At 35.7% G+C, this 14228-nt stretch overlaps 2 protein-coding genes across 14 annotated transcripts in view; both read right to left on the bottom strand.

Annotated features, from left to right (window-relative positions):
• The window catches only part of LOC663610 (cytochrome P450 6BS1), a 106535-nt gene extending 106319 nt beyond the window's left edge, over nt 1–216 (bottom strand). The window contains exon 1 of the mRNA XM_064356395.1: nt 8–216. The gene's annotated coding sequence lies outside the window, so the exon portion shown is untranslated. The remainder of the gene's footprint in view (nt 1–7) is intronic.
• Nucleotides 217–1142: 926 nt separating this feature from the next.
• Nucleotides 1143–14228, bottom strand: part of dlg1 (discs large 1) — a 214229-nt gene continuing 201143 nt past the window's right edge. For 9 of the 13 annotated variants that reach the window (XM_064356389.1, XM_064356388.1, XM_064356390.1 and 6 more), the window contains 10 exons: nt 6162–6527; nt 5665–5914; nt 5508–5610; nt 4395–4448; nt 4119–4160; nt 3926–4012; nt 2526–2675; nt 2189–2471; nt 2048–2139; nt 1143–1825 (listed from right to left, as the gene is read on the bottom strand). In XM_064356389.1, the coding sequence (XP_064212459.1) occupies nt 1719–1825; nt 2048–2139; nt 2189–2471; nt 2526–2675; nt 3926–4012; nt 4119–4160; nt 4395–4448; nt 5508–5610; nt 5665–5914; nt 6162–6527 (1534 nt within the window). In that variant the 3' untranslated portion in view covers nt 1143–1718. The remainder of the gene's footprint in view (nt 1826–2047; nt 2140–2188; nt 2472–2525; nt 2676–3925; nt 4013–4118; nt 4161–4394; nt 4449–5507; nt 5611–5664; nt 5915–6161; nt 6528–14228) is intronic. The other 4 variants (XM_015984994.2, XM_008203160.3, XM_015984997.2 and 1 more) reach the window with 4 other exon arrangements.

The raw sequence follows: 14228 nt of genomic DNA on the forward strand, positions 1-14228 counted from the left end.
TACTTACCAATGTCAATGTTAGTTGGTCACTTCCAAGACGAGTACAGTTCGTGGTTGCACGGATGAAAATCTACCGTTATCACGTAAAAATACGCGCGAACGGAATTATTTCCACTATCACGTACACTAGGACCATATCACTCAATTCGGCGTTTGAATAATTGGTCATAACAATTTAATTTCAAACCGACACTTGAATTCACTAGAAAGCGGGATTGCGACTGACTAACCGAACGTGTTTACAAACACCTGATAATTTTTTGGTGCACAAAGTTATTCCTTTTTTGTGCATAAAAACGATCACGGTCAACGTTCACGCCATTTATTTTCATAGATACAGGGTGAAACTGAATTCACATTTGAACAATCGACGTTTCACGTGAGCCCACAAAAAATTCACACGGATTTAAATCTGGAGAGCCTATACCCGCTGCACATGGTAAGGGTGCAACCACGGAGACACTCCTACACGCAGAGCCACTCTGTGGAGGCTCAAACTGGGCTCTTCTTCAACGGCTTCCAAAATTTCAGACCCACTTCCAAGACAGGTACTGTTCGTGGTTGCACGGGTGAAAATATGCCCTTACTACTAAGTGTTGGGCTACTGCCGTAAAAGTGTGCGCGAACGGAATTATTTCCACTACCACGTACGCTAGGATCATATCACTCAATTCGGCGTTTGAATAATTGGCCATAACGATTTATTTTCAAACTGACACGTGAATTCACCCGAAAGCGGGATTGCGACTGTAAACAAACACCTGATAATTTTTTTGTGCACAAATGTATTCCTTTTTTGTGTATAAAAAAGTTCACGGCAAACGTTCAATGCAATTTATTTTCATAGATTTTTTACTTGCACCTAACAGACACAGACACACGACACACTGAATGGCTTGTGAAAATCGTGGGGAGGGGGAAAATGCAACAAAAAATTTGGATTCGGAATGTGTTTGGTCTTTAAATTGACTTTATAACGTATTCTTTTTGTGGTTAGAATATGTCAACGCAATCCTCAAACACCCCGTATATAAAAATCTTTGAAAAAAAAATTTCATAATCTGGTCAAAATGCTTAAAAAAGCGTGTTGTGAAAGGACCTTATGTACGTTTTGAACAGGGCGAAGTAAATAGTCGTTTGAATTTAGTAAAATTTCTTTTATTAACTCAAATAAGTTAGGTCACAACTTGTCTCAAATAACAATAACAGATTTCTGTTATATACTACACATATATCATTTGTGTATATACAATTTAACTTATTGGCAGGGAAACCTTTATATTAAATATACATCGTACACTACAAAAAACATTGATAAAACTACCTAAAAGTCAAATAACAATTGGCTAATTATATTATAAACGATTTCAAGATTTGACTATTATGCTTATTCATCATAGATTAATTCATTAAGTAACACAAGTGCATTTTTAATAATGAAATAAGGGCTCGGAGGTTATCCACATCTATACAAGCTTTGCGGGTGTTTCTCTCACCGCCGCACCATACACTAAGATTACTTTAAATTCATAACTACTCTTGTATTTGTCATTATCAACAATTTGGGCAATAATAAAGGTATGATTAATGAATGAGCTGGTCTTGTAAGCACGCATTAGGAGGCACCGCACATAACAACAGAATGTGTCTATTTTTCGCAAAACTGTTCAGTGCAGCCGTGAGCGCGATGGCAGCGTCCACACTGGAGGGGCCGTTTGTCACAGTTTTTCCTTCGTTGGCACCCAAATTGTTGGACCCGACTGCTCCTTGATTACTTCTTTCACTTGCTCGTAGATGTCTTCAGGCGTATCTCCTTGCACCACCGCTGAAAAACACAATACATCCAATAATTCTACCAATTCGTTTACTAATTGCTTGAAAAAAAAATGCAAAAATATTGGGCTTTATATTCTGCATAAGCTAAGAAAAACTGGCTACTACAATAAATTTCACGGGAAACTGGTCAAAAAAAATTTACACTCCGTCCGATCTTTTTCAAAATACGGTTAAAGATTCATTCAATTAAACCTCAAAGAAATTAAATTACCTGTGAAATATTCCCCAAACTCTTGCTCCATCTTGAGAGATCTTTCGAATGTTTTCTTTGCTTGTTCCTCCGTCATTCTCTTATTCATTTCCCTGAAAAAACCAACTTGTATCGATTGCTTTAATCGTCGAAAACACTTACATAATTGATTCGACCGATTTGGGTTTGATGAAAATAGCAATAGGGAAGAGTTGAGCGACTTGTAGCCTCTTGATTGCATTGCCACTTACGTCCAAAATGCAGTGTTTGCCCTTATCTGCCACCTCCCTAACTGAGGCGACCGAGGTTCCGTACAAATTATCATTATATTGTCCCGCTTCTATGAACAGGTGATTTTGTATGTCCTTCTCCATCTGTTCCCTCGAGCTGACAAAATGATAATCCCTTGCGTCAACTTCGTACTCCCGCTTGGGCCTAGTCGTATCTATAAACCCGAATTATGTATTGTATGCAAACAATTTTTGTTTGTCGAGCTTACGTGGGACACAACTTCCGAACTTGTCGGGGAATTCGGAAATGAGGTCGTCGTTAATGCGGTCTTTGAGAGGCCCCAAAATAATAACCGGCCTCGTGTAATTGATTGCCATCTGCTGGACAGGTTCGTATGAGAGTACATTTTCCTCATTGCCTGAAAACAAAACCAAAAATTCAATTTTGCCGAAAACTAACTCACTTCGTTCGACACTTGGCAAAATCTGGACTTAAATTATTCTTCCTGGAAAGACTTACAAGCCAAGTTACAAAAAATCAAACCTCTAACATTCCATAACACACATTCACATGAAGTTACCCTAGATAAGAAGCTGAAAACATGTTAAAACTCTAGAAAGACACAACTGTGAAAAGAGACACAAGACACAGAAAATTTGTTTTAGTGACACACAAAACAAATCAATCGCAAATTCGCAAATAAAAACAAACACACCTACTTACGTACAACTCAAAGTACGCTAAGTCTATGTTAATGCAGTTAAGTTTCTAGTTGTTTAGAAGGCTAGCACATTCACCCTACATGATAGCGCAGGCTTCCTCGAATAATGTGACAGCGCCATCCACAAGCCGAGCGACGAAAAAACTACTTCTACCCTAAAGCACGCGTTTCACTCACGTAATTAATTTCAATTACAATTACTTCGGGCAAATTATAACTAATTTCTATTACAAAAGTACAATATAATTAAAATTTGAAAATATATTGCTGAGACAGATATATTTTTTTAAAGTATACTATTCTCAACTAAATTTTTTTCCCTTTTGATTTTGAGTAATGAAGCCATTTTTAGCCATTAAAACGCAAATGGACCAAGCAAATTTGTTCAATTTGGTCACATGATTAATTATAGATTAATGACTCTTCTATAAACCGGCCCTAAGTTTATAAATGAACTGCTACATTTTTTGTTTATTTCGGTAATTTACCAGATCAATCGTTTAATAAAGTTTTATAAAATTTTGAGCTATGAACATTTGATGTTTTTTGAATCACCATGTATTTTCCATAATTTTCCACTGATTGAAAATATCATAAGTACTTTGCTGCTTTAACTATTATGAAAGTAAATAAATTACTTTCCAAGTAATTGTAATTAATTACTTAACAAGTGCGGCAATGTCACATTATTTCATTTTCCGCCTAGATGAGGGGGTGGGACGTGAATGTTAGCATAAACCGCACAACAAAACTCCTGCTGGGGTCTGAGTGTCGATTCGGTAACATTGAACTTTCAAACTGAGATTTCAACGATGAAATGTTAGGCCAAAATGAAAACTCCATATTGGATTAATCATTGATTTGTCAGATAAACAAATGATCGGAACACGCTGAATCAGTGCAAGGGGCGCTGCTGATCGCCATGCAGTCACAACACTAACACTTACTATAGTCGTCATTATTATCATTATTCTCCAGATAAATTAACGTGATCTCTTCCATGTAAGGTAGCTCAACCCGATATAATATTTCACCTGTACTATGAAACACAGAAAGAAGCCAAAAGAAAATTTATGTAGTAAACCAAAACGACAATGCAATATTTTTATATAAAGACAGTAATTATGAATCATACTGTACCTTCAGCATTGGCGTCCTCCTGGGTGTAGCATAACATGAACGCTGCAACACAAACCATCACATTAGGCCGGGGTTAATACACAGAATATGTACATGGTCTAAATCACACTCGAAGAAACTAATTATTTAGATTAATTCACATCAACCACCGTACAACAGAATCGATTAGTGGGGTGCTGTTAGTAGAAAATAACAAAAATAACGGATAGCGTCAGGTTTCAAGGATATACCTATTCATTACCGGTTTACACCTAAAATTAGTTAATGAGTACTTACATGAGGGATTTCGTTCATTATCATTAGCAGAGTTAGGAGTGGCAGAAGGAGAGTCTAAAGGTAGAAAAAAACAAATATAAAAATAACGTCAAAATAAAAATCGAATCTCAGGGGGTAAAAGAAACCAGAAAAAAATCGAACGAGTGAAAGGAAATTCTACGAACCATATACTAGGAGACGAAACGAGACACAAAAATGAGGGAGCCTTAAGTTTAAATTCAATCATTTTGTTAATTAATAATTGTTCGAAAGAAGTAAGTTTTTAATTTAAAGTTCTTTTACTTTTCCATTTCATTTCCCGCAGAGGAAACTGAAGGATCATCTGCTAAGTTTTATCTCCGCATTTTTCAGTTTAATACCACTTTCAAGTACTTCTGCAATTACAAATAAAAATTTAAATAGTAATTAAATTTATTTTTATGCAATAATTTGTGACGATTTTGTTAATATTATTGATGATATCTATTTATGGCAATTGTACTATCAAAAATTCGAGATGTACCAAATTTTTGCAGTACTTTATATTGACTGTACAACAAAATTAACAAATAAATGACTAGTTACAAAAAAAGCAGTTTTAGGTTAATCAATAGATATCGTTTTTTGATATTCAATGACAATCTTTTTGGTAACAATAATAAAAAAAATAGTAATTCATGTTACAAGTCCACAAAATAGAGTTTTAATGGACAAATCGGATTAAGGACGAGGCGACGAAAGAATAAATGACCCGGAAGTGCAAAAAATAATTATTCATCGTTTTGTTAGAGAACGATTACTTAGTGTGAAACAAAAACATTAAAAAATAATTAAAACCGAAGAAGATAACATAACAAATTTGTGTAACAAAACAAGTTTTCCCGTAATATACACACGCAGTAAACAACGTAACACTAAGTTGGTGCGCCAGTTTTTGGCCTTTGAGAAGAATTTAATGTTCTATCTGCTCGTAATTTTTTATTTAAGTTGTGCTCACCGTTATTAAATACAACCATGTTTTAAATTCATTGCTCTTAAAATTTAGACGGGAATGGGGACGGTTTCACTTGTATGTCGTGTCGTATCCTAGTCTTTAGATTTGATATCCGTAACAAAATCAAAAAAGTGACTTACGTTCTTGATCTGAGCCGTCTTCCGACTTGTCGTCTTTACTTTTCATGAAGGGGAACTTTCTACTAAACGAGAAGTTTTTCTTTTTCCTATCTAATGTCGATTGCTGCAATACATCGATCAGTGAGCAAAATACGTTATACAACTCGTGCGTTCAAACCTTATCCATAATGTTGGGCATGTGTCCTTGGAACTTAACCGAGCGATCCCTCGCCCTTTGCTTCCTCTCCCACCTCCTCTTCGACGGAACAATCCCCATACCCTGTTCATCCCCCGTGTTAAGTACCCTCCGCGCCTGCCACCACTCATCATCACTGGCATTCGTCACATGTAGGATATCCCCATAATGAAAAGCGAGTCCCCGGCTCGGCAACCCGTCGTCTTTCATCGGATCATAATCGAACAGAGCTCTGCAAATTCGTTTAGACATTACCAGCAACCCTACTATTCCGCCCCTAGCTGCAGTGTTCAACTACAAGTTCTAAAATCATCTCTTAATTATTTAATTTTTGTGACCCTATTATTTCTCCTTGTAATGTAGTTAAGTTATTTTAAAATCATAGTTAGACATACTTGCATTCAAGTTGTATTTAGTTACATTTTCAAAAAAAGTAGTTGAAGTTGGGTTTAATTATATTTGTTAAAATGTAGTTTTACCTGACGTAGAGAGAGCGTTTCTGTGATGTCCTAAGTAGAGTTCCCGTGACGGGATGCGAGATTTGCTGTTTCAAGTCATGGATTTTGGCCTCGAAGCGGTTGTACTCCTCGGGTCTGTACTGCACCACCATTGTGACCGTCGAACTCGTTCCTTTGAGAGTTTGAGCGGCTTCTTCGTGAGTGGCATTTCGTAGGTTGACGCCGTTCACGCTGAGTATTTGATCGCCTCGACGCAATTCACCACTCAAATCGGCCGGACCTCCAGCCAGAATGAATGATATGAAGATTCCTTCTCCGTCTTCACCTCCCACAATGTTAAAACCCAAACCGGAGCCTCCTTTTTGTAGTATCACAGTGCGCACTTCTCTGCAAAAAAGTGACACACGTCGTAATTCAGGACGAAACAATTAGACTTTGGATTTGAGGCAATGGAATCAGCGATCAAAGTGTTGGGCGTCATAGCAACAGGGAATCGTTTGGACTCGACCAGTCGCTCCCGCTTCAGGATTCATCATATTTTTTTATAAAAGAATGGGTGCAAGTTTTTATTCAGATGATAAATTAATCTATTACAGATTTATCTTAAATTCTACGAACAGACAATAGAGAAAGTAAAACAGAAACGATAATAAATAAAAAAGAGAAACAAAAATAGAAAACACAGAATAGGAAAGAAAACAAACAAAAGAGAAAATCAAAAGTGCAGTTCATAAAGTAGAAACAGAAGTATAACTTAGAAAAAAGAGTGGTAAGAGGAGAGACAATAGACACATCAAACAAAAAGAATAATAAAAAAGAGAAGAGAGAAGAAGACAGAGTTTATAGAATAGAATAAATAGAAGAGAAAACCACAAGTAAAGCCTATAGAGTAGAAAACTCTTGAAAAGCAATTTGTTCTCTGCAACAGATAGTCAATACAGAAAAAATAAATAATAATATAACACTAAACAATAGAGAGAAGACAATAGAAAACAAAGAAAAAATAAAATGCATAAAAAAAAGAAAGAAGTAACAAGAGATAAAATAAACACAGAAGAAAACATGGAAAGAGTGAAGAAGATAAAACATAAAGACATAACATAAATAAAAGAGACAAAAAAGAACAGAAGGTCTGATAGCGAGAATAGGAAACACAATAAACACTAGAGAAAACGGAGAGTCAAGCGCATAAAAAAGAAAACAGAAATCAGATAATAGAACACAAAAACAGTAAAAAAGTAACAGAAAAAAGTACATAATAAAAGAAAAAAATAGAGAAAATTTTAATAGGACAGATAAAAAGCAGTAGATATTCATAATTCATTTTATTTTTCTGTACATTATAATTGGATTTATAAGGTGCTTGCTACTTTTTAAACGAAATTAGGAAGAAAAAATTAAGTGCCTCCTATGGTACTTAGTCCGAATTCTAGTTTTGTCAATATTTAATTGAAGACTTCATGGTAAATCTAAATAATGTCACTTTTTTAAAAATTTGAACTAATACACCGTTATCTGGTATGAAAAAATGAGAATTATTTAGTACTGTGATTTTTCAGGGAAAAAACAGAATAACACAATTATTACCACATTTCTCGTATTTGACCATTATTCTTTACTTTTCTTCAGGTCTAGATATAAAAAATTAGGTTTCGTTAATGCTGACTAAAAGAATATTGTATAGCTCTGTAAAAAAGATCAAAATTGAAGCAGCTAAATAGTATTTAAATACATTAAAGGGTGAGTCAACTATAGGTAATTTCCTAAATAATTTCATTTCTGAAACTTTGTTAAGAGCTACATTAATACTATAAGCAGCTGTCCAGATCTGTAATTGTTAGAAAATTACAAAGTAAATGCACGAATGTATTGTTCTAAATATTGTTTACTTTGTTTTAACAGCTTTGCCGACAGTTCATTATAAACTATTTATTATTTAAAAATCAAACACAGTATCAAGTGCTAAGTGTAAATTTAATAATAATTAATATTTTTGGTTGCATTTAAGGAAATTTCAGAAAACCACAACCAATTCACACTTAATAAAAATTAAACTAAAAAAATTATTTTCGCAGAATGTGTACTCTAGATGTGATATTCCTCGATTATCTTTTGTACTTTTCGATTAAAAGTCGGAAAACCATTATTTTTGAAAAAACATACAATTCTGAAGCTTTTTCCATTTCGATCCTCATCATATTTTTTAAAGTCTCTTGAATAATAATTTTCTAGGATCTTAAGACCAGTACTTAATTATAATATTGTATTATTAGAAGTCGCTACGCTCTATGGAATAGTGAGTACGAATATTTAAAAAAAAATTTTTTGATTTACTTTTGACTTTTTTCATCTATATCCAGTGCCAAATAGACCTATAACTTGTCTTATCGTGTTTGGCAAATACAGTAGAATTCAGGATCTCATAATACTTTTGCTTGAAGCTACAAAACCAGAAAAATCTGATGAAATGTGGCTCTTTTTGCGTCAGCCAATAATGAAGCTGCGCCTATTAATGGAATGGAATTTGTTGGGTTGTTAGCAAAGACTGTGGAGTAAATTTATTGGCCCATATCCATTTTAATAGAATGAGATATTTAAGGGGTTGAAACTATGAGAAAACTTTAACAAAGTTATCCAATATCAAACTATGAACGGATGAAACACGACCAAACTGTGGAAATTCTATCTTTCATTATTTCAATAAAGATTTTAGATAGGTAGAAACGCAAAACTACCTTGGGGAAATAAGGAAGTTCACCGAAACGGTGTTTATCATGTAAACAGAATACTGTAATGGATCGTAGAAGAAAAAAGGGACACACGAGTAGATAAAGGAGAAAGCAACGAAATGGTGAAAACCGGAAGTTTCATCCCATAACACCATGTTTGGTGGTTTTTTAAATGGCTAAAATGGATCCTGATAGGCGCGCTTTTCTGATATGATCTGACATTTTTAGTGCTAAACCGTGTAGTGAAGTAAACCACCTCGGGTTATTTTAAGAATTTAATCGTCGGTATTACACGTCTTAAATAAAAAATTCCGTGTCAAAGCAGCAATCGGAAATTCATCATTAAACATCTCCTTCAACACATACAAAGATTTCTGTTTTGATTAAACGCAATTCCCACGACCGTATGTTAAAAAAACACGAACGTGGTAAATTTATCGCTCCGGGGTTGGGTTCCGGAAGTTGATTTCACACGAGGGGGTTAAAACGGCAATACTTACGCATCGGGATTTGGTCGTTTTTCCGACCGCATCACTGCGATTCATGTCGAACGGATGCAATTAGTTTGTGAGTCCGGAAAACCCGAAACATATTGCCGGAGGCCACCCTGACCTGTGCCAAGTGGAGAACCTCCGGGTGAACTGTCGTTGCGAGGAATGAGGGCGCGCGCGCTACAGGAATGCCTGTCCTCCCACTGGATGAGATTCCAATCAATATATTGTCGTGTGCATTTAATTATTCCAGGTAGCGAAATTCCGGTCACTCGCTAATTACCCCACATGCTTAAAATGGGAAAATGAAAGTCTTGGGGCATTTGTTGTGCCAACGTGACGTTTGAATAGGTAATTTCGTCGAGGACAAAAGGTTTTTCTGGCACGCTGTTTGCGCCGACAAATTTATTAATAAATAATAAACGTGCCGACAAAATGGAAAAATCTGCAAGCGGAAGTCTCTTTTTTCCAATTTAATTTACACTTGAAGCGGGCTTCTAGATTAAATTCTACGTCCCCAAAAATACGAAAAATGAAATATTTACATAAACACGCCAAAGCGTTGTAAAATTAACCTCAACACTGTTCATTGTGCTTGGAAATGTGCTCAAAAAGTGCAAAGTTTGAATACGTTTGTAAGCCACCCAACAAAAACAAAAAACACGAAATAGGAAATAGAGTAAAAATAAGAGAATAGAAAAAAGTCAGGTGAGAGCAAAAAAAAAAGAATAATAGAAAATAAAAACCACTGAAATTGAGCTGACGGAAAGCAAATTTTTTCACTGCACAAACAAGTGTCCATAATTTATCTTAACTTTTTGGTCAGTTATGATTATGAAAATTAGTTCAAGTTGACGTCTCGTTCACTATTGAACATCATCAAGACCACTCGTTTCGTTATTGGTTCAATAAAAAAATGTTTTTCAAGTTTTCAACTCCATATCATTATTTATTCCAAATCAATGTGTGATTATGCTATAAGCGATTATTTTCAAACAAGAAATTTTTTGTTCCCTTTAGATTGTTGTTTGTAAATTACATAGATATAACACTTAATTAAAGACCTGAAACTTATTACATTTAACCCTCTCAAAAATAAATCCACCTCAATGTTGTTCACTGTGCTTTAAAATTTGCTCAAAAAGTTCGGACCCGCTTAAACGAGCAAATTACAATACCGCACCCAAAACCGAACTTTATAATATTCACATAATCATATAGGTAGTCGCGGATTACTAACAAATTGAGTTTGAGACCCACACGTTTTTGTTTCGAAATAAATCTTTTACATTAACAATTCGAGCATGAAATTGTATTTTAGTTGCTTGTTATACTCACTAAGCCTTCTCCTGAAAGTTACCAAAAGCAAAATAGTTCGGTGTTTATAAATCCGACACGAACTTGCCTGAAATGTTGCAAATTACAGGAGTCAAAGTTAAAACCGAGAAAAATTTGCTTGCAATTTTATTTGAATTAACATTTTTAATGCGAGTGATAAAGTCCAATTTTAAAATAACCGAAACAATTTGAATTTGTTTACTGCTTACAATCCGACTGTCTCAATTCGTTTTTGTGATAAAAATTCCAGATATGAGAAGAATTTAAAGTAATAGCTAATAACCGACAAGCGTGACGATTCGACCCGGCAAAAGGGGCTGCTGCATTCCAACCCAACTTTGAAAAGTCAATTCACAGCACACAAAATATCTATTTTGTGCAATTAACAATAAAGTTATCACTCGACGTCATTGGGTATTTTTCTCCGGTCGCTCTATATTTAGAAATGTTACATATATTTGACAAACATGCGGTACAGGCACGCGTTCTATCATAAATTCCGTTGGGGAATTTCATTAAAATCGCCCACTCAACAGGTCCATTTTGTTTAGGGAAAGAACCCAAATAAAAATGCACCCCATACGAGACCAAATTATTACCTTTTCAGCTTATCTTTATTCCTGAATCTTCTGCTGAGGGTTGCGAACGTTGCTCGCATCAGCGGGAACTTGTGCTGCTTGTTCTTCGTCATTTTCCAACACTTATTTCAAACCGACTTTTTACAAAGACGCGAAACGTGTCACCATTTTGCCACTGAATTATTAGATAGCTTCTGTAACAACTCATAGACTGATATCTTGGCGTAATAACCAAACAATGAGTCACTTCAGGCTAGCAGAAACGTGAATAATTGCACCATCGAAAATTTAGGAGTCGGGGGACTGGAGAAAGTCGCAAGAGCAAATTAGGGGGAAAAATGATCCATCATCCCCTGATAATGCACCCGTGAGATTATTTATTCGGCGGTAATCAAGTCTGTCACCTCGCGAATTTAATTCAAACACCTCGTAATGAAATTCCAACGCATTAAAAGCCACTATCGCTGATGGATACACGCGCCGAAGCATCAGACGATTTTAATTGAATCTTTGTTTCCACGGTCTATTGAACATAGACGAGCCTTGAGGGTCCATCCTACATATCTTATGACCCCCAAAAGCGCAAAATAGGACGCAGACATTCTCCAAAAAAGCATTAACGAGATGCGCACGTTAGGAAAGTTGAGCGGTAAACCGGAACATTAATATCAACTTAAGTATCATCATCAATTAATAGCCGCACAAAAATTTAAATGTCTCTAGTGAAAAAAATCTTATTAATAATTCTCGATAAGCGGACTTTCTAATCGGGAAATGGGATTAAAAATCGTATTTGCTTGTAGTTGAAAAATAAAACGTGTGCATTTTACATGCTCCGGTTTATTATTGGGAGTTTGACCTGGCAATTCAGTGCACTATATTATTAGTGAAAATTTACAAGTGATCACTCCGATTTCATTACCGGAAAATTGGGCCAGACTCACTCACCCAGACCTGATTTAAACTCGCTCATTCCTGCATGTAAATAATTAGACAATTCGTTTGGCCGAGCATCTCGTGCAAAGTTAGCCCCGTTTAGAAACGCTCAATTCATTGCTGCAGATGGAGCAGATAACGTCAAAATTTATTCACCCTTTCTCCTTCGAAAATTTCCTTCGTTGCTTACAAACCGAGCAATTCAACACGCAACTGTTCTAAATAACTATGCATAACTCCATGGCTTTATAAGGCACTGCAGCGATAATTCTCCGGCATGATTTTTTTATTTAGCAATTATAAAGGTCCAGCATGTGTCATTCAGGCGGACTGACTGGCTTGCCTCCTTATAAATAATTCGTCTGACAGATTTCACCCGTAACAGAGGTTGTGTTTTCGAAAGAATAAAATCCAAAAGGCAATAACCTACCAATTATCTTTACGATGTACGGAAATATCCGAGGAAAATGCTTTGGCGTGGTGGAGTTATTGCTTCCGGTGTGGTGTATCCGGAAAGGTATTTTTGGAGAAAGAATTCGGTGGAAAAATCTTATCGTGAAAGCTCAACTATTTAATTAACGTTACTTGCGATAATACCGCGTCATTATAAAGTCATTACAGGGACAGAAATTTAGTTTTTTAAATAATTGTCAGGTAATAAGTCAACGCGTCACCTGTCCGTCGCTCCTTTTAATAAATTACCGATAACTATTTACTCGGCTAGTCACGGATTTACGACTACGCTTGCAGTGACAGTTAAAAATTTGATCTCTCTTCAAGAGACAGTACTTTAGTGTGTCACTGAATTAATAAACGCAAAAATGCGTCTGCACTATCAGTGACGTCGGAGGTCATTACGTATTGAAATTTCCTAGATTGTGGAGGCATTTTTGGGTAATTGCTCCTGAAGCTTGTTAACTGGTGATAAACGTCGACATTACTCCACTCCACCCCAGGGAGCAGCGCAAGTTCGACGTCTATTTTGCGTATATATTTCGCACAACTTTCCAATTACCGTCATTATGGTGTCCATTTCGCGTTAATTAGCTGGAAACGAGTCCGATATATCTGTGGTTATGGTATCGACAAGACGATATGGTATCGCACTTTCACATTTACTGGGAGTTTGCATGGAATAGCCCCTGTAACGGGTGTAATTCGAGACGAATGTCCGCCCGCCACATCCGATAAAACTAATTACATTAGGCCGACACTGGCTAATATCGCCCAATTAATTAGTATCGTGTTAATGGACCTACATCTTAAACCCTAATTGAGATAATTAGCGACGAAAACAAAGCCAACAATTTTAATCGATCCAGGTCACTGACCAGATTTCAGCCCAATTGAATTGTACCATAATCGATACAATTGAACCCATTTAACGGGAGCGATCGTTACATAATTTTTTACTTTCTAAATTATTATTTTAACCGTGACTGATGTGACGCAACGAAAAATCGCAAATTGCTCACTAGGTTGGAATCTTATCACCGAAAAAGAAGTTATGATAAAATATAATTCAGACCTGTACAGTTAACACACACGAAACGTCTAGACATCACCAACAATATGTCAGACCACCCTGGAAAGATTATGAGGCTGTCACATCCGGTGCTATTTCAATGCACAAAGGTCTAAATGCTAAATAACTTTGCCGGGTTAGAGCCAACATTGTGTGTGATCCCTCTTCTGATTATGTGATTTACAAGACCAGAACATTTACACTTATCAAAGAAATACATCGCTGACAATCCCAATGACTTATCTTAAAATTATTCAATATTCAATCGAACGGAATGTTCTTCTAGAAGTAAATTGTTTCCTGCTAAAGATAATGAACTGTGCCTTGTAAAATTACAGGTGTCCCAGAGAGTTGATAAAGTATATTACTGACCATCAAAATAATGTCAGTCAAAACATTAAAAATTTCACTTAGGTACACAAATGTTTCAGAAATGAGTTATAATTTACAAATTCGAACTTATGTTTTCTTTTTAGATAAAACACCCTATA

Source organism: Tribolium castaneum, chromosome 4, assembly GCF_031307605.1.
Source record: "Tribolium castaneum strain GA2 chromosome 4, icTriCast1.1, whole genome shotgun sequence".
NCBI lineage: Eukaryota > Metazoa > Arthropoda > Insecta > Coleoptera > Tenebrionidae > Tribolium > Tribolium castaneum.